The following is a 24,354-nucleotide window of genomic DNA, read 5'->3' as shown; positions in this document are numbered from 1 at the left end:
AAGGAGAATCTGCAGATGTCCACATCCGTTTTAGAAGGGATAAGCGGCGAGTTTATGTTTCCATAATATTCCACCATCCACAATATGTAGTCGATCAGACGCTCCTACATGTCACAAAGTCCTAGCACCTATTTTTGCTTGGATTCTGGCGGTTGTGCCCATGAAGGGGTTGTGACCTCTGGATTAACGCGCTAAACGGAATGTGACATTCAGCCTGGGTTTGTCTCTACAAGCCCCTGAATCATTTGACATCACCACTAAAAGTGGCCTCGATCTGGGAGTAGACAGGGAAGGGTCAAATTTCCCGTGGTAAACCTCGGCTTGTACAAGCAGGCTGGAAAATGTCTTTACAATCACATGTTCTGAAGTGGGCTGCCTTTGGGCTGGTGGAGAAAGTGGAACAATGTTTCTGACGTCTCTTTGCCTTTCGCAGAAGTTACAGGAGCCGCGTCAACTCTGCATCCAGTATCCCGCACTCTTCTGGACCGGCCCTTTCAGCCTATTCCGAAAGGGACAAGACTGGGGCTAACTGTAAGGAGGAAGCCAGGTGAGAGACAACACAACACTTTTTTTGGCAGCTGTACTTACTGACAGATGCTCTGATATTGCTGTTAGCATTTAAACCAGATTTGGTGAAAGGTAAAATACATTTATTTTTATGTCAAACAGCACACATCACCAGGTTGTAATCCATATGGTTTATCTTTATGAGCTGATGCATTGAAAAATGCATTTATTCAGTGAATTCCTGTTGTCCAGTGAAACCAGTTAAGTACCCGGGCTTCTGCCAATTTTCGTTTCTGTCCAGAATATAGCCAGCTGTTGTCTTCTGGAGGAACGGCCCGTCAACATGGCAGTAAATGGCGTTTTGTTTACTCCATCCTACAACCGAGCATGAAATGCAGAGCAGTGGAAGCTTTGAAAGTGTGTGGAACAGCTGGAGGGAGAACAGCTCACTCCATTTTCCCAGCTGCGAGAGGTGCCGTCTTGCATCACCAACTATATTTAGGAACCTGGACGTTGAGAGCATTGAAGTGGTAGTTTTGCGAAGTGTTGTTTAAGAGTGGGTGTGGAGAGTTGCATTTATGTAGCGCCTGTAAAGATAATTTTCTCGAGGCACGAAACGGCAAGGGTGGTGTGAAATAAACTGGACACAAGCGAGTGTAGGGATCTGCAGAGTTAGGTGGGGCGACCTTGTGGCTGACTTGAGGTGTTCCCGACTTGACCTTGCGAGCGGGCGCCCTGGTGTAACCGATGCTGCTGACCCATATTAGCAACGCCGAGAGGCGAGGTTTCCCGGAGCCAGGGCTGGTTTTAGATGGAGCGGCTGTCCACTCCTTTTCTGGATGATTTGCTCGGGGTTGGGGGGGGGGGGGGGGGGGGGAGCTGATGGGGAGACAAACAGCACATTCCCTGCTGGCTCGAACGCCGGCGGTGTGGGATGAGGTTGGACGCTGTGTAGACACTTCTGGCGGGAGACTGTGCGAGCGGAGCTCTCAGCTAGAGTAGTGCAGGTAGCTCCGGGAGAAGGGGAGCGAGAGGAGCCACACTACCGCCAGGAAACATGTCAACTTCAGGCGGCTCTGAGGAGCCGAGACGACGGGGAGCTGTGCAAACGATCGACTGCGGAACGCAACCTGATAAATACGAACTCCAGTATCAGCTCTTCCAACTCCGGAGGAAATACGAGGAAGCTAAGAAACGCTACAGACAAGAGAAAGAAGCCTGGCTGACAGAAAAGGAGATGTTATTGAGGGAACTCGCTGAGATCCAAGTAAATACAGAGCAACAGGGTCTACTCACTGGACAGTGTCAGCGAAGTCCAGGGGAGGGGTAAAGTTATTTGGGGAACACTTCATTCGTTTCTTTATCAGTGTTCTCACCATTAACGTCATTCGCGAGTCAGATCGTATAAAAATAAAGTCCCTTGTATTTTACAGTCCTATGTTGGATTAAAGAAGCAGATTGCAGCTTGTTCACGTTGAGTTCTAAATTTACCGTTAAATAAGTTAATAGCTTTCTGTTTGAGCGCAACTGCTCGGTATACTGCCCCATTTTAAAATTAGCAAAGATAGTACTTTATGAAGAGCTACATTGCACGGGAAAGGTTCTCTCGCCACAGATGCTGCCAGACCTGCTGAGTTTCTCCAGTATTTTTCTGTTTCTGTTTTAGTACTCTATGTGAAGTTTATCAACATAAAAAGTTGGAGCTCAAAGTTAAATAATCAAACCCTTCTCTCGTTCAGATGGTGCATAACAACACTTTACACTCTTAACTATTCTATATGTTGTTGCTTCCTTAAGTACCCTCGCTCCCAAAACGTCAGTGTTGAAGATTGCTGTGTTGTGAATGCGGACAATGACATTAACTTTCAAAACAATACTTAAATAATCTGATTTAAATACCAAGTTGTTATCTATTTTTCTGCGGGTGCCTTTTGAGTAGTTACATAAGAAGGCACTTAGCGAACTACAAATAATACTTTACATGCTCTATTTACTGATGACAACTGTAATTATATTTCCATGCTGGTTTAAAGAACTGTGCGTGAATATGAGTAAAAAAAATGGAACATGCATTCAGGACTTTCCACAATTTTTAACAGCCAAAGTTTTACTTTTGAAGTGCAATCACTGTTGTAATATGGGAAAACACATCAGCGAGTTTGTGTACAGCAGTGTTGCATAAGTATGAATGAAATAAATAACCAAATAATCTCTTTGCAGCTTCTCTGTGTCCTTACAGCTTATGTTTCCACCTAGTTTTGTAATGTCAGCAGACCCATTTATTCTTACATTTTGCTTCTTGTCCATTAACCAAAATTCAATCTATGCTAATACATTATCTCCAACTTCATGAATCCTTTTTTTGCCTATTAATCTTTGTGTGGCATCTTATTGAATGCCTTCTGGAAATCCAAGTGTACTATATTGCCAGTTTGCCAGTAGTGAAGAAAACTAATAGCATGCTGGTCTTCATAACAAGAGGGATTGAGTATAGAAGCAAAGAAGTTCTTCTGCAGCTGTACAGGGCTCTGGTGAGACCGCACCTGGAATATTGTGGGCAGTTGTGGTCTCCAAATTTGAGGAAAGACATTCTGGCAATTGAGGGAGTGCAGCGTAGGTTCACGAAGTCCATTCCTGGAATGGCGGGACTATCTTATGTTGAAAGATTGGAGCGACTGGGCTAGTATACCCTTGAGTTTAGAAGACTAAGAGAGGATCTGATTGAGACATATAAGATTATTAAAGGATTGGACACTCTGGAGGCAGGAAACATGTTTTCTCTGATGGGTGAGTCCCGAACCAGAGGACACAGCTTAAAAATAAGGGGTAGGCCATTTAGGACAGAGATGAGGAGAAACCTCTTCACCCAGAGAGTGGTGGGTGTGTGGAATGCTCTGCCTCAGAAGGCAGTGGAGGCTCAGTCTCTGGATTCATTTAAGAAAGAGTTGGATAGAGCTCTCAAGGATAGTGGAATCAAAAGTTATGGAGATAAGGCAGGAACAGGATACTGATTGAGGATGATCAGCGATGATCATATTGAATGGTGGTGCAGACTCGAAGGGCAGAATGGCCTACTCCTGCACCTATTGTCGATTGTTTGCCTATTTTTACCAAACTAGTTGCACCCCCAGAATAGCCTCTAATAAATATATCAGACATGATTTCTTATTCAAAAAGCTTTATTGGCTTTGATCATACCGTTAGTTTCTAAGCGCATTGTCAAAAAAAGATCTATACGAATTCAACAAGGCTCCTTCAACAATATCTTCCAAATCCATGACCTGTACCAGAAGCAGATGGATAGGAATACCACCACTTCAGTTGCATATCGCCCTGACTTGGGACTACAACACCATTCCTTCATTGTTGCTGGACCAAAATCATGAACCCACTTCTTAACAAAGAGTCATAGAGATGTACAGCACAGAAACAGACCCATCGGTCAAACTTGCCCATGCCATCCAGATATTCTCAATAAATCTGGTCCCATTTGCCAGAGTCTGGCCCATATCCCTCTAAACCCTTCCTATTCTTGTACCTTTTAAATGTTGTAATTGTAGCAGCTTCCACTACTCTCTGGCAGCTCATTTCATACAGACACCACCCTCTGCATGAAAATGTTGCCTCTTAGGTCCCTTTTAAATCTTTTCCCTCTCACCTAAACCTATGCCCTATAATTTTGGACTCCGCTATCTTGGGGAAAGTATCTTGTCTATTTGCCCTATCCATACCTCTCATGATTTTATAAACCTCTATCAGGTCACCCTTCAGCCTCCAACACTCCAGGGAAAGTAACCTATTCAGCCTTTCCCTATACCTCACAGTATTGAGGGCCCCCATATCCCAAAGACTTCAGTGGTTCAGAAGGCATCTCACCAACATCCTCTCCAGTCCAATTAAGGATGGTAATAAATGCTGGCCTAGCCAGTGATGCCCACATCTCATGAACAAATAAAATTAAAATTAAAATTTTGGACTGAAACCTGTCACAGTTTGGCGATGTCAATTTGCTTGAGAGTTTCACTCTGATACCTATTGAGATTTCTTGCCATATTGTCCCAAACATGCCTACTCTGCCCCCATAATGATTATTTCTTGTTTGATGCTAGCTTGATTCTCCCCACCGCCATAACCTGAAGAACCTGCTACCATTTAGGTAACCTGGAATAGACAATCCTCCTTGTGCTGGCACCGTCTTTAAAAAGACATTACGCACGTGGAGAAGTGCGGTCAGATCCAGAGTTGCCTTTACAGTGACTGGCATTTGTCCTGAACACAGCAGAGGAGGGGAAACTGTTGCCTCACCTCTATGGACCAAGAGCTTCTGGTGGATGAGGTGATGCAGTGGGGGCTGTTGTTTTCCCAAAGGACCAGCAGTGAAGGCCAGGATAGCACACTCTGCTAGCCTGTCCGAGGTTGCCACCCCTGTCAATGCAATCTCAGCTATCTGAAGGAGTACCCAACAGTACAGGAAGATGATCAATAATCTTTCATTCCACCAGGGTAAGAGCTACCATCTTATCTCTGGTAATGCACACGCTTGGTAGGTATCACCCTCACTATTGCCTGCTACATCTTCACTTATTCTCACCCATCAACATCTGACCCCACTAATCATTTATGCCCTCTGCACTGCCTCCTCAAGCATTTGGGGTAATTTACCAATTTTCTCTGACCTGCACCAACATTAACAGCTGTGACACCAATTTTCATGTCATTCAACCTGTCCCTTTCTCTCATTCCAGGAGAAAATCCCTGTATTGGGGCAGAAATAACCAAGTTAGGTGGTGGGCTGCCTGAAATTTGGGTCCTTACCCTATATTAGCAGAAGATGCTGACGCTGACTGAATGGCTGACTGACTTTGCCTCTGGTCTGGAATCAGAAATTATCTTTGACTTAGGTACTGAGGGCCCACTGACTGAAGTTCTATCACCTTTCACTGATTGAGACTGGTGACAATCATGACTTTCCTGGTTTTGTCTGCACTAAGTAGCAAGGCAGAAGTAATGTGAGCTTGGTGGTGTTGAGGGGGAGAGGATTAGGGGCAAAGTACACAAAGGACAAGGCAGAGATGCTGTGAGCTCAAGGTGAGCAAAGACAGCAAGTAAGCAGCCCTTCTGAGATGCAGCCTAGTCCACTCAATGAGCTGGCTGCCTGACCTCACACACAAGGTCCTTGGAGCAATTTTTCAGTGCTAGCTTCTGGTGCACCCTGAAGTTCAGCTTTAAGGTGTAGAAGTGCTCTGCAAGTGAATTGAGACTGTGAGCTAGCATCAGATACCAGTGAAAAACCTGCACCCACACGTCCTCCCTCACCTCCATCCAAGGCCCCAAAGGTGCCTTCCACATCCATCAAAGTTTCACCTGCACATCCACCAATATCATATATTGTATCCGTTGCTCCCGATGTGGTCTCCTCTACATTAGGGAGACTGGACGCCTCCTATCAGAGCGCTTTAGGGAACATCTTCGGGACACCCGCACCACTCAACCTCAACGCCCTGTGGCCCAACATTTCAACTCCCCTTCCCACTCTGCTGAGGACATGCAGGTCCCGGGCCTCCTCCACCGCCGTTCCTTAACCACCTGACGCCTGGAGGAAGAACGTCTCATCTTCCACCTCAGAACACTTTAACCCCATGGCATCAATGTGGATTTCACCAGTTTCCTCATTTCCCTTTCCCCCACCTCACCCCAGCTCCAGTCTTCCAGCTCAGCACTGTCCCCATGACTTGTCCTACATGCCTATCTTCCTTTCCACCTATCCACTCCACCCTCCTCTCTGACCTATCACCTTCATTCCCACCTCCATTCACCCATTGTACTCTTTTCTACCTTCCCCCACCCTCCTCTCTGACCTACCACCTCCATCCCCACCCCCATTCTCCTATTGTACTCTCTGCTACTTTCTCCCCACCCCCACCCCCTCTCATTTATCTCTCCACCATGCAGGCTCCCTGCCTCTATTCCTGATGAAGGGCTTTTGCCCGAAATATCGATTTTCCTGCTCCTCGGATGCTGCCTGACCTGCTGTCCTTTTCCAGCACCACTCTAATCTAGACACAGATATCAGTGTCCAAGGATGGGTAGGGGGAGTGGTGTGGTTGAGTGTGACTGGTGTCCTGGAGAGTTCCCTGACATTTTGTTGCTGGATGTGCACGATGATGGTCTGAAGGAATAACCAGCAAACTGAAGTCGCCAAGTACCCGCTCTGACTTTCATGATGGGAAGTGTTGATGTCGACTTGCCTCACAGTAAATAGTACACTAGGAAGCTGCGCATTAGAGATAGTTAATGAAGCTGTAACAATAATAGTGCCTATTCATAGGCATCATGCTGCTATCCAGTCAGAATCTTGTCCTGAGGTGTGTTTGAAAATGCAACAAGTTTTTCTTGACATTGAGAAAGACTTCACTTTTCCTGTGATTATCCCAGATTTCCTATGAAAGTCCACATTGCTCAGAGCCTGTTTCCATGATACTAGTCAAAAGCTGAATGTTTGGCCAGGACAAAGGTAAGAAACATCCTTTAAACAGTACCATGGGATACAGACCTTGTGACTGTTTATTAAACAGAATCCCTTATTTTGATGTCCAGTTTAACAATTCTTTGATTTGTGGAAATAATTTGATTAAATATGCCATTAACCAGATTAAAACAGCTCCAGAAATGCAACATTTGATCAAGTTCCATTCCCAGCCTTCCTGAAATACTGACTCACATATACCAGTTTCAGCAACACTTAACACTGGCATCCCATGGAAAGTGATTTTTTGGTAATTTTGGTGAGGCTTGAATGCTGACCAAATAGTGTATGAGCACTTAGCATCTATCAGAACATATAGAGACAGCCTTTGTGTAATGACTAACCTTCTAAGCCATTTAGTTTCAGTTTTACACTGCAGTGGCATCCTACATTATGTGCTTAGAATTTTCTTATGGAACATAACTCAAAACAGCAAAATTTGGCACAGGAGTTAGAGTGTTGTTCTTCACCCATGCTGATACATAACGAACAAAATATATATTTAATTTGTTTTTCAAATATATATCTAAAGTGTTGTAACTTTTATTCTAGGCTGCTGAAAACAGAAGAATTTTGTTTGATCTTAAGTCGGTTTTGGAAGGTGTTCAGCTTAAAGTTAAAGAGGAGGAAGATCAAAGAGCAGAACTGCAGCAACAGTACTCAAGTGACAAATATGCTTGGGAACTAGAGAGAGCAGAACTGAAGTGTCGTATTGAACAGGTAAACTTTTCCATGGAAAAATTTCTACATGATTACAAGACTAACAATTACTAACCACTACTCTTTATGTATGATCAGAGATATCCTGAGTTCTAATTGACCTGTTAGTTTGTGAACAATCTCAGATAAACTGTTTAGCCAATGTACCCAAATCCAGATTGATTTCTTTAACAGTAAAAGTAATCAGAGTAGCATCGCTTCCGGTTTTCTCCTGATTGGTTCCATAAGATGACTATTGTCACAAGACCATTCTTTTCTTGCAGTTCGTTTCCTTTATTTGATGATTTCTCACCAAGATAGCAGGACATTTTACATATCTTCTTCAGTTCAGGATAGAAGATGTGTGTTGTCTTATCCTTATGACTCATCTCAGACTTAATTAACGAGCCTTCCTCAATCAATCAAACACGATCAGTTACTATTCATTTTGAAGGATGTTCTGTTCGAGTTTGTGTCTGACATGTGGCTGTTGGTACTTAAAAGATTAGCTTTTATTATAAATGCTAAAATTGCATGTAATGTTGGAACTACACAATTTACAGCTCATACGGAAGACTACAAAAGTCATACATAAATTTAAATTATAGAGTATATATAAAATGTATAACAACAGTAAGTGTCCACATTCCGTTGATAGAGACTTGAGTACTAAAAGACAAAACTTCTCTTTTTCAAAGGCAACGTGTTAAAATTAGTCCAAAGTAGAATGCAGATGTTATTTCATTTACCCCCTTCACAAAATATACCTCTCAACTTTCTGTTATAATGGCAATGCTGGGTCCTTTAGAGGATATCATGTTGTGAAAGGATGTAAGCTTGTCCATGTGACAATGAAAGGTTTCACGTTCTTGTTCTGTGATATAAAACTAAATAGAGCAGGGCTTCCACTCTCTCAAATAAAGTAGGGTTAGAGCTGTGTCAGTCAAACAGTACTTAGGTGTTCTACATTGACTTGTGTAAAACAGAATATAATGTCGTTCCTCGCTTAATCAAGTAATGATGATTAATTATTGAAAAAAACTCAATCCTACTTGGATTCCAAAAAATGTTTACTTTCTGGCAGCACACTGTAACAATTTAATGGGATATTTACACTGTACTTTAAGGTATTACAAATTTAATGAAATCATTAATTGACAATAAAAAATACAGCTGACCTAAGCAGCATTTCACAGCAAGGATGAGTGATGATCGGATCTGCCTGTAGTTGGAGGATTTGAGAAGCCAACTCATTAATTATGATTCATAACAATCATAACTAAGATGACAATTGAAGCAGGGTTTCTCACCTCTCCCAGCTCGCAGGACCCAACTAATCCTCATTAACCAAAACAAAACAAGTTGTGTACAAGAAATGCAAAACTTACACCCATACCTCACCCTCACTTCCCTCCAAGGCCCCAAGGGATCCTTCCATATCCATCACAAATTCATCTGCACCTCCACACACATCATTTACTGCATCCGCTGCACCCGATGTGGCCTCCTCTACATTGGGGAGACAGGCCGCCTACTTGCAGAACGTTTCAGAGAACACCTCTGGGACACCCATACCAACCAACCCAACCGCCCCGTGGCTGAACACTTTAACTCCTCCACCAAGGACATGCAGGTCCTTGGCCTCCTCCATCGCCAGACCATGGCAACACGACGCCTGGAGGAAGAGCGCCTCATCTTCCGTCTAGGAACCCTCCAACGACAAGGGATGAATGCAGATTTCTCCACCTTCCTCATTTCCCCTCCCCCCACCTTATCTCAGTCCCAACCCTCAGACTCAGCACCGCCTTCTTGACCTGCAATCTTCTTCCTGACCTCTCCGCCCCCCCACCCCCTCTCCGGCCTATCACTCTCACCTTAACCTCCTTCCACCTGTCGCATTCCCAACGCCTCTCCCCCAAGTCCCTCCTCCCTACCTTTTGTCTTAGCCTGCTTGGCACACCCTCCTCATTCCTGAGGAAGGGCTTCTGCCCGAAACATCGATTCTCCTGCTCCTTGGATGCTGCCTGACCTGCTGCGCTTTTCCAGCAATGCATTTTTCAGCTACAATCCTTGACCCACATTGTTTCCAAACAAGCACCAGTCATACTGAGAAACCTGGTTGTACACACAAATTCCACATGTTTAGAAACATGAAATCAAAATCACAACATCCTTAGATCTACCTTTAAAAATTTAATCACCAGTTTCCTGATATACTTCATTCCAGTGATTTGTGGCTGCACAACTTCTACTACTTAGTGTCTGAACTCAACACAAAGAATAATAACAAATGGGCAGTATACATGTGTTTTATTATCTTTGAACATCAAGTTTAAATTGTATTTGAAATGAACATTTTTTTGTGTGTTCCTAAAACAATTTCACCCCATAATCAAGAGAGTGTCTGGTTATGGTCCATGATGTACTGTGTGCAGAGCATGGTGACAATCATTTGTTTGGTTTACGTCTTGATACTTGATCTTTACCTTGATAGTTAATTGAGTACTAAGTCTTAAGTTTTGTAATTTAGGTAACTTCCATCAATCTTCAGGAAGCATATTAAAGTAGTTTTTTTTGTCTTGAGCATAACTGAATTGAAAACATAAATCTTTTTAAATAGATTTAACTTGTATACAACATATAGAATAGTCAATAAATTTTAATCTCTTATTGTTTTAATTAATTGTGTAATAAACAGTGCTCTTTTGGTCTGAGAGTAAAATTTCATTGTGGCATTATCCAATTGAAATGAATGCTGTAAAGGCTAGTGAAGAGCACTGCTGACATTTGTGGTGAGAAGTCACAGTTTAATGAGTTCTAACTGCAAATTAAAAACTTCATAATAGGTACAGTGTTAGCATTTGTACATATTCACTAAATAACAATATGTTCATTTTTCACTTACTCAAAATTAAAACGTCAAAATAAAGTGAAGTTCTTACAAATCAAACAATATCTATCATGAACACATTTCTTGAGATCACCTTTCCCAGTTTTAATTCAAGTACCTGTTGCATTTTTTTAAAACAATGTTCTAGCATTGCTAGAAATTCCTTACCAAAATATCTACAGAAGATAAACTACACAGACTTCTAACTATAGAGTAGTGACTAATGGATGATCCAAAGTACTGCTGTTGACATGGGGTGAAGATGAGATCACATTGAATCATGCTATTTTGCTTCATTTTCTCATCCTGTTCCTTCTCAAGGTTGCCCAGCTCACACTCCACACTAAAGAACTGCTATCTAATGTTGTCATGTTAACTTTCACTATCAGAGTCTCAAGTCTCAAGTCTGATAATTAGAGGCCCATTTGACCAAGTCTCAAAAGACCCTGGGATAGCAGAAAGCCATCAAAATGCCCAGGAATTTTCAAACTGGGGGCAATCAATGGGGGGCAAAATGCATAGAATGGGCAGAATCTCTGAGGAACTGTTCCTCTGATCACAGGCCATTTCTCCCACATGTGCTGCTCATGGGCTCATTAGGTGAAGGGTGATTCCAATATGGAGATTAATGTTGCTCATGAAGAAAAAAGGGAAATGAATGGGACTGGGGAGAAGGGGATTTTAGAGTGGTTGGGAGAAAGAGATAGCAAAGAAAAAGGGATGGTTTAAACAAGAAATAAAGCTCTGTGGAGAGAAAGCAGAAGTAACGTTTTGAGTCCAGTGACTCTCTTTCAGAACTCTGATTTGCTCCAACTCCTGTTTGAAAACAGCTTAATAACTGTCAATAAAGGAATACCCAGCTAATTTGGAGTTAGAGACACTTAAATCACTGAGTTAATATATTCCTTGAAACTTAATGTGGAGTTTCTAGTTTAAAGTTGTATATGTTCAAGAGGTACTATATTGGATCAATTTTAGTCAATTCTGTTGTAATGAACACTTGTCAGTTATTAAATTTAAATCTGGGACTGAGGTCAGAGATGCAGTGAGTCAGGTACTAACTGCCTAGTTAAAACATTCCAGTTTTGTACATATGCCTTTGAGATGCCTTAGCTGTGACCTCACCAGTTTGAAGATGGTGTGATAAAGTAATGTGTACTTTTTTTATCAGAAGTGTATGTCAGTTATTTTGAAAAGTACACATTTGTTGTTAAATTATGCCTATTGTCTTGTGCCAGCTTAAGTACTATAATTTCTCAAAAAAATGATGCTTTTCTTATATGCTGTTGCTTTAATTTTAATGAAGAGTTGATAATTAAATTCTTCTAATCCTGTTATTGTGAAAGTCAAATTCCTTATGTTAAACAAATAGAGTAAGCATTGTAATAGAGCAAGCATTGAATTACCTCATAAATTAATTGGTAAAAATAATAATGAGCATTCAAAAATCAAAATGTAGCCCAAAAATTGAAAGTATCACACTTGAGTAATGTGCTGTGGATGGGGGTGCATTCTCCTATTTTATTACAGAAAGAAACTGTGATTCACTTTACTAGACATGTACACCAAATACCTGTATGTTAGAGATATTTTCCTAATCAATCTGCTCAGAGATACTGATATGTAATACTGTATGTTAATACTTGTGGAGCAGGTCATACTTGGAATCTGGCTCTCCTGGCCCTGGTGTAGGGATAATACTACATAGTACAAGAGCCTCCCTCCCACTACAACCAGCATCATAACCTTTGAAATTTTTCAGCAACCCTGGAGAGCTGGTTACAATTGAATTATCACATTGACCAGCTTCAAAATGCCTCACAGGACCTGGATGCTCCTTACTAATATTAAGAAAATCTTCTCATCCATTTACAACAGAAATTTTCAGTACCCTGTCTAAGCCTATGCAGAAATTTGTACAGGCTCAAAATTAAATGACAGTCAGGCAGAACTGACCCCCACCCCATTTTACAATACAGTCCTACTTTCTTGTGCTCAAACAACTTTAGTTAAGACACAGTGACTCAGTGGTTACCACTGCTGCCTCATAACGCCAGGGGCCTGGGTTCATTCCTTTGTTTCTGTGTGGACTTTACACACTCTCCTTATGTCTATGTGGGTTTCCACTGAGTGTTCTGGTTTCCTCCCACAGTCCAAAGATGTGCAGGTTAGTTGGATTGGCCATGCTAAATTGCCATAGTGTTCAGGGATACACAGGCTAGGTGGATTAGCCATGGAAAATGCAGGGTGACAGGGATACAATAAGGGGGATGGATCTGGGTGGCAGTCTCTTCAGAGGGTTAATGTAGACTCGATGGATAGAATGGCTTGCTTCCACACTGTAGGGATTCTGTGATTCTGTATCAGACACTTAGAGCAGCTCCCACTAACAGTTACTACAAAATGATAATTTTTGTATGTGAAGTGTGCCTTCAGGAAAATAATTCAAAAGTACAGTGCTTTTTTGACCTTTTACAGCAATCTACTGAAAAAAGGTTAATTATGTTAATGGTTCTGTGTAGAATTGATTTGGATATAGATTGTATTGTTATTGTGTCGCTATTTTCTATTTATTTATCTCAGAATTCTGCTGAATGGATGAATGTTGGTGTCTTAATATTTAAAACATTTGCATGAAATTTCTATTTACGTAGACACAGTTTATTTTCTCTGTGAAAACAATAAAAAGATCAATATTAATGCAGCAATGAAATGTAGACTAATAAGTTCATGGCATGATTTTAAGGTCATTGCTTCCACAGCTTTTTGCCAATTGCCTTTGTAACATTCTTCAAATTCCATGAATTTTGCTGTTAAATCTATTTTCTACGGTCTTGCAGCAAATATGTAGAACCGGATAAAACTGGATAAAACTTGGCCATCGGGCCATAGAAGTTGATTTAGAAATATGGATGTTGGCAGCCAGTATAAGAATCTAACCAGATAAAAGCAAATGCCATAAAATCCAATGACATTTGTAATTAAAACAAGACCATTTAACAATTTGGGAGTTTTTGTGCGTGTGTGTTTTGTGTGTGTATATATATATATATATATATATATATGTATGTATGTATACATAAACTGAGTATATTTAGTAACTGTCAACATTTTAATTACTTTGGGGAAATATGAGCCATTTTATGGCCTAGTTTTAGTGGTTACCTCTTTCACAAATAGTACATGGCACAGTATTGAAAACCTTGAACACATTACTTATAAATTTGTAATTCTTAGGTATGAAATACTTAAAAATAACTTTGTTACTTGTATCCATATAGCTGGAAGTAAAGGCAGAAAAACAGGACGTGGAAAAAACAACTCAAGAAACAAGAGAAGTGTTTGGATCGGAAGGGAAAGAGCAGAAGCAGCTGTTGGCAAATATCCACTCAGCAGCCATGGACCTGAGGAAACAGCTGGAGACCAGTGAGAGAAACTGGAGCAGGGAGAAGATGGAGTTACTTGAACAATTTGATCATGAAAGAAAGGAATGGGAAAGTCAACTAAAGGACATGCAGAGGAAGATAGAGCAGGTGCTGTATTTAGCATATGTAAAATGTCATGCAGAAACACTTTAGAAAGATGTTAAAATGTCACTGCAAATAGGTTTTTTAAAATAATTTTTATTAACCAACTTGAATGTCACCGTATATGTTCACAATTATGAACATCACAGATTGTTTTGTCATGAATCTGAAGTCTAATTTGATTCTCTAAGGAAAAAAATATTTAAAAAAAAATATCCATTGCTCTAGATCATAATTCTATGTTGCCTCAATTGTTTTCAATCCACAGGGAAATATTTTATCTGTCTAAAAAAAAACTTAATATGTTTTATTTATTTCTGCTGGCGTCCCACAGTATATTACAGAAGTTCAACAAAGCAGTAAAAGAAAACCAAAACTACCTAATTTTGACAAAGCTTTTCCTCTTGCTTTTAGGGCAATTTGCAATAATACCAATGTAAAAGGAAAACCAACATAAATATTGTGTGAAAGGAGAGTGCTGATTAATTGGCAGGTGGACTCTGGTAGACTCATGGCACAGAGAATGTACCAGATAAATGCTGACTGACAGTCAACTGTCAGTTAATTTTTAAACCAGGTCAGTTGACTCTGGTCAAAACAATTACACTGAGATATGAAGTAGAAAATGTCTGTCAAATCTTAGAGTTCAACCAAGCTAGTGCATACACATGTTCCTTCTGTCATAGAGTCATAGAGATGTGTAACACGGAAACAGCCGCTTTTGGTCCATTCATGCAGACCAGATATCCTAACCTAATCTAGTCCCATTTTCCAGCGCTTGGCCTATGTCCCTCTAAGCGCTTCCTATTTATATACCCATCCAGATGCCTATTAAATATTGTAATTGTAGCAGCCTCTTCCACTTCCATTGGCAGCTCATTCCATATACGTACCAATCTCTGTGTGAAAAATTTGCCCCTTAGGTCCATTTTATATCTTTCCCCTCTCACCCTCAATCTATGCCTTCTAGTTCTGGACTCCCGCACTCCAGGGAAAATACCTTGTCTATTTACCCTATCCATGCCCCCCATGATTTTATCAACCTCTATAAGGTTACACCTCAGCCTCCAACACTTCAGGGAAAACAGCCCTAGACTGTTCAGCCAGTCCCTATAACCCAAAACCTCAAACGCTGGCAACATCCTTGCAAATCTTTTCTGAACCCTTTTCAAGTTACCTAGCATCTTTTTGATAGTCATGATTTGGAGATTCCGGTGTTGGACTGGGGTGTACAAAGTTAAAAATCACACAACACTAGGTTATAGTCCAACAGGTGTATTTGGAAGCACTAGCTTTCGGAGCACCACTCCTTTATCAGGTGGTTGTCAACCACCTGATGAAGGAGCAGTGTTCCGAAGGCCAGTGCTTCCAAATAAACTTGTTGGACTATAACCTGGTGTTGTGTGATTTTTAACTCTTTCCTATAGCAGGGAGACCAGAAATATTCCAAAAGTGGCCTAATCAATGTACTGTACAGCCGCAGCATGACCTCCCAACTCCTATACTCAATGTTCTGACCAATAAAGGAAAGCATACCAAACACCACCTTCACTATCCTATCGACTTGCGACTCGACTTCCAAGGAATATGAACCTGCACTCCAAGGTCTCTCTGTTTCGCAACACTCTCCAGGATCTTACCATTAAGTGTATAAGTCCTGCTCTGATTTGCTTTTCCAAATGCAGCACCTCGCATTTATCTGAATTAAACTCCATCTGCCACTCCTCAATCCATTGGCCCATCTGATCAAGATCTTGTTGTACTCTAAGGTAACCTTCTTTGCTTTCCACTACACCTCCAATTTTGTTGTCAACTGTAAACCTACTAACTATACCTCCTATGTTACATCCAAATTATGTATATGAATAATGAAAAGCAGTGAACCCAGCACTGATCCTTGTGGGACATAACTGGTCACAGGCCTCCAATCTGAAAAGCAACCCTCCACCACCACCCTCTGTCTTCTACCTTCAAGCCAGTTCTGTATCCAAATGGCTAGTTCTTCCTGTATTCCATGAGCTCTAACCTTGCTAAACAGTCTCCCATAAGGAACCTTGTTGAACACCTTACTGAAGTCCATATCGAGCACATCTGCCGCTCTGCCCTCATCAATCCTCTTTGTTTCGTCTTCAAAAAAACTCAATCATGTTCATGAAACATGATTTCCCATGCAGAAAGCCATGTTGACTATTCCTAATCAGTCCTTGCCTTTCCAAATATATGTAAATCTTGTCCCTCAGGATTCCCTCCAACAACGTGCCCACCACCGATGTCAGGCTCACTGGTCTATTGTTCCCTGGCTTTTCTTTACCACCTTTCTTAAACAGTGGCACCACATTAGACAACCTCCAGTCTTCCAGCACCTCACCTTTGACTATCGATAATACAAATTTCTCAGCAAAGGCCCCAGCAATCACTTGCCACAGAGTTGCCATTCAAAAAAAAAATGAGACAAAGAAATTGGGGTATAGAACTATTACACATTCTATTGGTATTTGATTCAGAGATTAGCTTTCAGATCCACCAAAACATGCTGGTCTGTATTAATAATATGTGCTCTGCATATGTAATCCACAGACTCAACATTTCATGTAGCTGGAAATCAGAAGTTTCCTCTGAGAGAGACAGCAGTCACAAGAGCACTTAAAGGGCCATAAAAAGCTTACTTTTTGCTCTTTAAGAATATTTCTCATCCATCGTTTATCATTAATGTTCAAGTCAAACAAGGTGTTGCATGTCTTGGTGCCAGAACTTTATTAATTTGTTTCCAAAACTCAATCAGAATAATGAATGAGTTTTCCAATGGGAACACTCAAGTCAGGTATTAGAAGAAATTGAATAACTTTGAGGGAATGGCATGTTGGATGGGACGCATTAAAAGTCCTCAGTGTATAACTAGCAGTATCTACATACCTGTATCCACACAGAGGTTGCAAAGCCTCACTTTGACAAGCAATTGGGAAAGATCGAGGCTCCATTTCTCAATGTGAGTATGAAACCAGGCTCCTGACCATAGATATATCAAGAAGGTCTCACAAATTACTGTGTTACTTGGCTTTTTGGAAACACCCCAAAATATAGCATGCCTTCATTTATTTAATGCTACACAAATAAATGCTGTCAGTGCAGCATTTTGCTCTTTGGAGGGTCGGTGTGGACTTGTTGGACCGAAGGGCCTGTTTCCACACTGTACGTAATCTAATCTAATGACTATTTAGAAGAAATTAACTTCAGTTATAACTATTTTTGACTGTGAAGAGAAATCAGAATTAATATTTCAGGTCAACTGACCCTTCCTCAGAACCTCTGACAATTCCGAGGAAGGGTCACTGGACCTGAAACATTACCTCTGATTTCTCTTCACAGATGCAGCCAGACCTGCTGAGCTTTTCCAGCATTTTCTGTTTTTGTTTCCGATTTACAGCATCTTTCGGTTTTTTGAATATCTTCAACATCATTTTGACAAAATGGGGAAAAATCATTCTCCATATGAGTGGTGAATTTAATAAGCTATTTTCATTTTTTTTACAGAATAGTTCAGGATAAAGATAATGATTTAAGGAAGTTGTAGCATTATTATGACCGAAAGGGGGAGAAACCTATTTATGTGGTGCTGCTTCTAGCATATGTCAATTCCCCAGGGCCAGGCAATGCATAAATCACACAACAAGCAGTTTGCATTGGTATCAATGAAGAACACGCCACAACTTGTGACCCGCAGTACTGCCTGTGCCTGTCATATCAACATTGTCAGTGCAAGACCATTGAAAGCACCAAGTGATTAAATTTCTTCTTCAATAGCTTTAGGAAAAGGTCGAAGTGGGAACTCTTCAGGCTCATTTTTAAATCTATAAACGAAATGATGTTCTGGATCAGATTTTATGGTAATGATGGCAGAATGGCATGTCATAACTGCCCTGAAACTGACTTGTTCCTTGTACTTGGTGGACAGGCTTTGCAGGTATGGAAGGTGAGCTACTTGTGGAAGATTTCCCAGGTTCTGACCTACCCTTATAGTCATTGTATTTTTGTGTTTGTTCAAATAGATTTTTGGTAAACATTGCCTTGAATTTGGTTTTTGATTCACTCTGATGTCAACTTCAGATTCTGAAAGTGACATAATGGCAACCAATCACATCACCTATTCCATAATGGTGAATTAACTGACATTAAGGAGGGTACCAGTGATCACTTGTTCCACTTCAGAATTAATAAATCATAAATATATTTGTTTGCTAATTATTGAAACAATGCAGTTTGTATCAGCATAATAAATCATTTTTTTCTGAATCTACAGATTTATTGGGATGTCAAATCAAGTCAAAAGTGTAAATTGAATGAACAAAAAACTGAGCGGAGACAAGAAAAACTCACAAGAGATGATTGTGCATTGTTTAATTTACATGAATGCAATCAGTCACATGATGAAAAAGACCAACATTACACAAATGGTGCAAGGGCCCGTGGTGCAGAAATGGAAGATATTGCTTTGCATGATACAGATCGAGGCATCAAAAAGAGTGGGAGTGATCTATTGTTTATTGAGGAATCATCACTTGAACACATTGAGGATGGTGGTAGCATTCAAAATTTTGGAAATATCCAGAATGATAAAAATAAATTCTCCAGTGTTTTGAATGCAGTAAGTAGTATATTTCCTTAAATTATAATGTATCAAAGACTGTACCATGTTGCTGATATTTGGGCACATGCATCTTACAATTTGTCATTTTCACAGGCTTTACAAGAGTTGGCAAAAGTAAGTGAAGAGCTGTGCAGTTACCAAGAGGACGTCAAGAAAAAAGTGAGCCATGGAAGGTATTAATAGATCAGCAATATTTCAAGCTGGAATTCTTATGTCTTAGTTCGTGCAGATTGAAATATCAGAAAGGGGAAAGATAGGAAAGAATATTTCACAGATAGCTTCTCAGTAGGACTTCGTGACAAGGTGCATTGCTTTGAGAATGGGATGGCACGTGGTACGTAAAGTTGATTCAGGCAATAGCTGTGTTTTGAAGGAATAGTTAGACTGTTAAGCCAGCATAGTAATCACATCACATTTTCATCCAAGTATAGAGTAAGGAGTGAATTTTCACAGCTGTCAGACTGAGAAATTGTACAAGGACTCTGGAGATCGGATTTCACTGAAATAACAAACAAGTACAGTAATGCAGTTTCATAGCTGATGTGGGAGGTCAAATATCCAGCTTCAGGTGCAGCTGCAGAGGTATCAGTGAGTTTTTCAAAAATCACTTCCTAAAACTACAGGAGAAGAGGATGACGTTTGGTTTTTGAGCCTGATCAGCTAAGTGTTTGAATTTAAGATTTATCAAACTTCTAAATCTTATTTTTTTTGTTGTATATCTATAATAATGAGGAAGGTAAAATTATGTTTATACACAGATCTGTTTCTTGACTGTCTTTTAATATTGAGAATTGGTATTAAGTTATCACAGAGCAGTGTTTATGAGCAATAAGACTATCCTAACGCTGCATTTTGAGCAAAGTGTGTTGTGTTTGTGTTTAGGTCATTTCTGGATCTGTACATTGTTCAAGGGACAGAAATGGCTTTTAGGAGAGTGATGTCAGATTAGGGAAAATTTGACTGTTCCTGGAGACTATGTCTGCAAGAAGTGTGTTTGGTTGCAAATCCTATCAGACTGCATGGATTGGTTAGAGCAGCAGTTAAAGGTATGAAGAGTTTACAAGACCAAGGGGGTGTGATGGACAGCATAGACTCATAGAAATGTACAGCACAGAAACAGACCCTTCGGTCCAACTCGTCCATGCAATTTCAGGAAGATGGAGAGACCACAGATACAGTCAGGTAGATGGTTCATAGAAACCCTACAGTGTGGAAGCAGTCCATTTGGCCGATCAAGTTCATACCAATCCTCACAAGAGCATCCCACCAACCCTCAGGAGCATCCCACCCAGACCCACCCTCACCCCTGTAACACAGCATTTCCCATGACTAATTCACCTAACTTGCACATCCCAGGACACTGGGTAATTTAGCACAGCCAATCCACCTGACCTGCACATCTTTGGACTGTGAGAGGAAACCAGGGCACCCAGAGGAAACCTACACAGATACTGGGAGTATGTGCAAACACTACACTGACAGTCGCCTGAGGCTGGAATCGAACCTGGGTCTTTGGCAATGTGAGGCAGCAGTACTAACCACTGAGTTGCCGTGCTGCCGCAGGCTGACCAATAGCAATAGTAGGAGAGGTGGCCAGGTAGTGCAGGAGTTTAGTGTGGCTATCCCCATCTCAATCAATTATGTCGCTTTGGATTCTGAGGAAAGGGTGGCCTCTCGGGGGAGTATAGCACTGACAGCAATGTTTCTGGTACCATGACTGGCTAAACTTTAATGAGGGGTACATCAGGTTCCAAGCGATCAATTGTAATCGGGTTTCTCTCGTCAGGGACACAGACAGACATTTCTGCAGCTGGAGAGTGTGTTGCCTCCCTGGTGCCAGGGTCAAGGATTAGATTACTTACAGAGTGGAAACAGGCCCTTCGGCCCAACAAGTCCACACCGCCCCGCCGAAGCGCAACCCACCCATACCCCTACATTTACCCCTTACCTAACACTACGGGCAATTTAGATTGGCCAATTCACCTGACCTGCACATCTTTGGAGTGTGGGAGGAAACCGGAGCACCCAGAGGAAACCCACGCAGACACGGGGAGAATGTGCAAACTCCACACAGACAGTCGCCTGAGGTGGGAATTGAACCCAGGTCTCTGGCGCTGTGAGGCAGCAGTGCTAACCACTGTGCCACCGTGCCGCCATGTCTCAGAGTGTTTAATATTCTGAAAGGCGAGAGTGACCAGCAGGATGGTGTTGTACATGTTGGTACCTACAATGTGGGTAGAGAAAGGGCTGAGGTTCTGTAGAGGGAATATAAGAACCTAGGCAGAAGGTTAAAAAGTAAGTTTTTGAGGGTAGTAATATTTGGACTCCTAGTGGTGCCACGTGCCAGTGAGAGTAGGAATTTGAGCATAGAGCAGATGAATGTGTGGCTGAGGAGTTGTTGCAAGGAGCAAGGATTCACACTTCTGGACAATTGGGATCTCTTTGGGCTAGAAATGACCTGTACTTGAGGGATAAGTTCCACCTGAATTGGAAGGGGACCAATATCCTTGAGAGATTTGCTAGTGCTACTCAGGAGGCTTTAAACTCATGTTTTTGTTGGAGGTGGAGGAGAGAGAAGGCTGAGTGAGGGTGGTACAGTAGATAAAGGGAGCAAGTCAAATAGTCACGGCAGACAAGAGCTTGGCAGAGAACAAGGTAAGACTGATAAATTAAACTGCATTTACTTCAATACAAGAGGCCTGACAGGTCAGGCAGATGAACTTAGGGCATGGTCGGGATTATGAGACTGGGATATCATAGCTATTACGGAAATGTGGCTCAGGGATGGACAGAACTGGCATCTTAATACTCCAGGGGATAGATGCTATAGGAAGGATAGAAAGGTAGGCAGGAATGGAGGGGGAGTGGTGTTTTTGATTAGGTATAACATTACTGCTGTACTTATGGAGGATATTCCTGGGAGATGGTCCAGTGAAGTTATATGGATGGAACTGAGAAATAAGAAAGGGATAATCAACTTGTTGGGATTACATTATAGGCCCTTCAATAATCAGTGGGAGAATAAGAAGCAAATATGTAAGAAGATCTCAGTTATCTATAAGAATAATTGGATTGTAATGGTAGGGGGTTTTAAGTTTTGAAGCATCGACTGGGACTGACATAGTATTAAAGGCTTAAATGGTGAGGAATTTAAGTGTATACAAGAACATTTTCTTATTGAATATGTGGATGTGCCAACTATAGAATGAACAATACTTGACCTTTTGAGAAATCAAGCAGGGCAAGTGACTGAGGTGTCAGCAGGGAGCACTTTAGGACAAATAAGCATTAATTTTGTTAGTTTTAAAATCGTTATGGAAAAGGATAGAACTGCTCAAAAAGTTCAAGTTCTAAATTGGATTAAGGTTTATAAAATATGTAGTGATGCCCAGAAAAGAGTTCTTCTTAAAGAAGAGGAGGTGCTGGAGGTCTTGAAATGCAAAAAGACCACTAAATCCCCAGCTGATCAGGTGTTTCCCAGAATTTTGTGTGAGGCTAGGTAAGGGATTATTGGGCCCCTTGCTGAGAGACTTGTCTCATCAACAGTCATGGGTAAGGTACCAGAAGACCGGAGGTTGGCTAATGTGGTACTACTATTTAAGAAAGTCTGTGAGGAAAAGCCAGGAAACTACAGACCAGTGAGCCTTGCATCAGTGGTGGGTAAGTTGTTGGAGGGGATTCTGATGGACAGGGTTGATAGGTATTTGGAAAAGCAAGGAGTGACTAGGGATAATCAGCATGCCTCTGTGTATGGGAAATTGGGTCTCGCAAACTTGACTGACATTATTAAAGAGCTGACAAAGAAGATTGATGAAGGCTGAGCAGTAGATGACTATATGGACTTCAGCAAAGTATTCGACAAGGCTCCGCATGATAGACTGGTTAGTTAGGTATATCACATGGGATGCAGGGGAAATCAGCCAATCTAATACAAAACTGGTTTGAGAGTAGGAGAAAGAGGATTGCTTTTCAGATTGGAGGCCAGTGAACAATGGTGTGCCATAAGGATCTGTGCTGGGTTCATTTCTTTTTGTCATTTAGGTAAATGATGATTTGGATGTGAATATAGGAGGATTGATTAGTAAGTTTGCAGATGACACCAAAATAGGTGGTGCAACGGACAGCGAAGAAGATTATCTCAGAGTACAATGGGATCTTGATCAGATGGGCCAATAAGCCAGGAGTGGCAGATGGAGTTTAATTTAGATAAATGTGAGGTGTTGCATTTTGATAAGGCAAATCAGGGCAGGACTTAAACAGTTACTGATAGGGCCCTGGGGAGTATTGCTGAATACTAGAGGTGCAGGTGAATAGTTCCTGGAAAGTGGAATCGCAGGTAGACAGGGTGGTGAAGAAAGTGTTTGTCACGCTTGCTTTCATTGGTCAAAACACTGAATATAAGAGTTGGGAAGTCATTTTGCAGCTGTACAGGACATTGGTAAGGCCACTTTTAGAATACTGTGTTCAATTCTGGTTACCCTTCTATAAGAAGGATGTTGTTTAACTTGAGAGGGTACAGAAACGATTTACAAGAATGTTGCTGGAACTGGAGGGTTTAAGTTATAGGGAGAATCTGAATAGACTGGGGCTTTTTCTCCTGGTGTGTTGGAGACTGAGGGGTGACCATATAGAGGGTTATAAAATCATGAGGAGCATGGATTGGTGAATGGCCAAGTTCTTTTGCCCAGTGTAGAAGAGTCCAAAACTAGAGGACATAGGTTCAAGATGAGAGGGCAAAGATTTAAAAGGGAGCTGAAGGTTAGCTTATTTACAGAGAGGTTGATGCACTTATGGAAAAAGCTGCCAGAGGAAGTGGTGGAGGCTGGTATCATTACAGCATTTAAAAGGTATCTGGATGGATATATGAATTAAAAGGGTTTAGAGAATTATGTGCCAAATGCTGGCAAATGGGATCAGGTCAGATTGGAATGCGTGATCGGCACAGACAAGTTGGACCAAAGGGTTTGGTTCCGTGCTGTAGGATGCTCTATATTGGCCTGAGAATTGTGCAAGGGTGTGTCAGGGAGGACCATAAATGACCCTATCTTGTAGAGTAAATGGCTTACAGCTTTTAATTAGAATCAGAATTAGTTTCATTGTCACGTATACTTAAGTATAGAAGTACAGGAGTACAATGAATAGTTTATAATGCTGACCCTCACAGGGCCATTTAGGTATAAAGTACCTCAGTATAAATCTTAGATACAAAATAGAGAAGTGAAGAAGAAAAATGTTACCTTACCTTACAGCAATTCACAATATAGGTTGCAAAATAAGACAAAGTTAAAAGGGTAAACATTACAGCCAGATAAACAAATTACAGATAACCGTTACATTGCATTAGATCAGTGCAGGGGTTTCCATGTGTGGTCTGATCGGCCTTGCAAGCTGCTTAATGCCTGCACCGGTCTCCAGTCCAACAACCCTCTCCACTCCATTGCAGTCCTCAGCTGCTCTGCTTTGGGCATCTAGTCCACTCTACTCCAACTCTCAGCCATTCTGCTCTGGCCTTGAGCAACTCCATTCCATCCTTCCAGCCTGTTGTGCTCCAGCATTCAGC

General features: G+C 41.3%; 1 protein-coding gene across 1 annotated transcript in view; it reads left to right on the top strand.

The window, feature by feature from the left end:
• Positions 1 to 1,418: 1,418 nt before the first annotated feature.
• mtcl3a (MTCL family member 3a) overlaps positions 1,419 to 24,354 on the top strand; it is a 31,093-nt gene continuing 8,157 nt past the window's right edge. The window contains exons 1-5 of the mRNA XM_072556017.1: positions 1,419 to 1,774; positions 7,586 to 7,753; positions 13,904 to 14,155; positions 18,447 to 18,791; positions 18,888 to 18,967. Coding sequence (XP_072412118.1) covers positions 1,565 to 1,774; positions 7,586 to 7,753; positions 13,904 to 14,155; positions 18,447 to 18,791; positions 18,888 to 18,967 — 1,055 coding nt within the window. The 5' untranslated portion in view covers positions 1,419 to 1,564. The remainder of the gene's footprint in view (positions 1,775 to 7,585; positions 7,754 to 13,903; positions 14,156 to 18,446; positions 18,792 to 18,887; positions 18,968 to 24,354) is intronic.

This window comes from Chiloscyllium punctatum, chromosome 3, assembly GCF_047496795.1.
Source record: "Chiloscyllium punctatum isolate Juve2018m chromosome 3, sChiPun1.3, whole genome shotgun sequence".
Taxonomy (NCBI): domain Eukaryota; kingdom Metazoa; phylum Chordata; class Chondrichthyes; order Orectolobiformes; family Hemiscylliidae; genus Chiloscyllium; species Chiloscyllium punctatum.
Note: the sequence above shows the minus strand (reverse complement) of the source record. Positions and strands in the feature narration are given on the sequence as shown.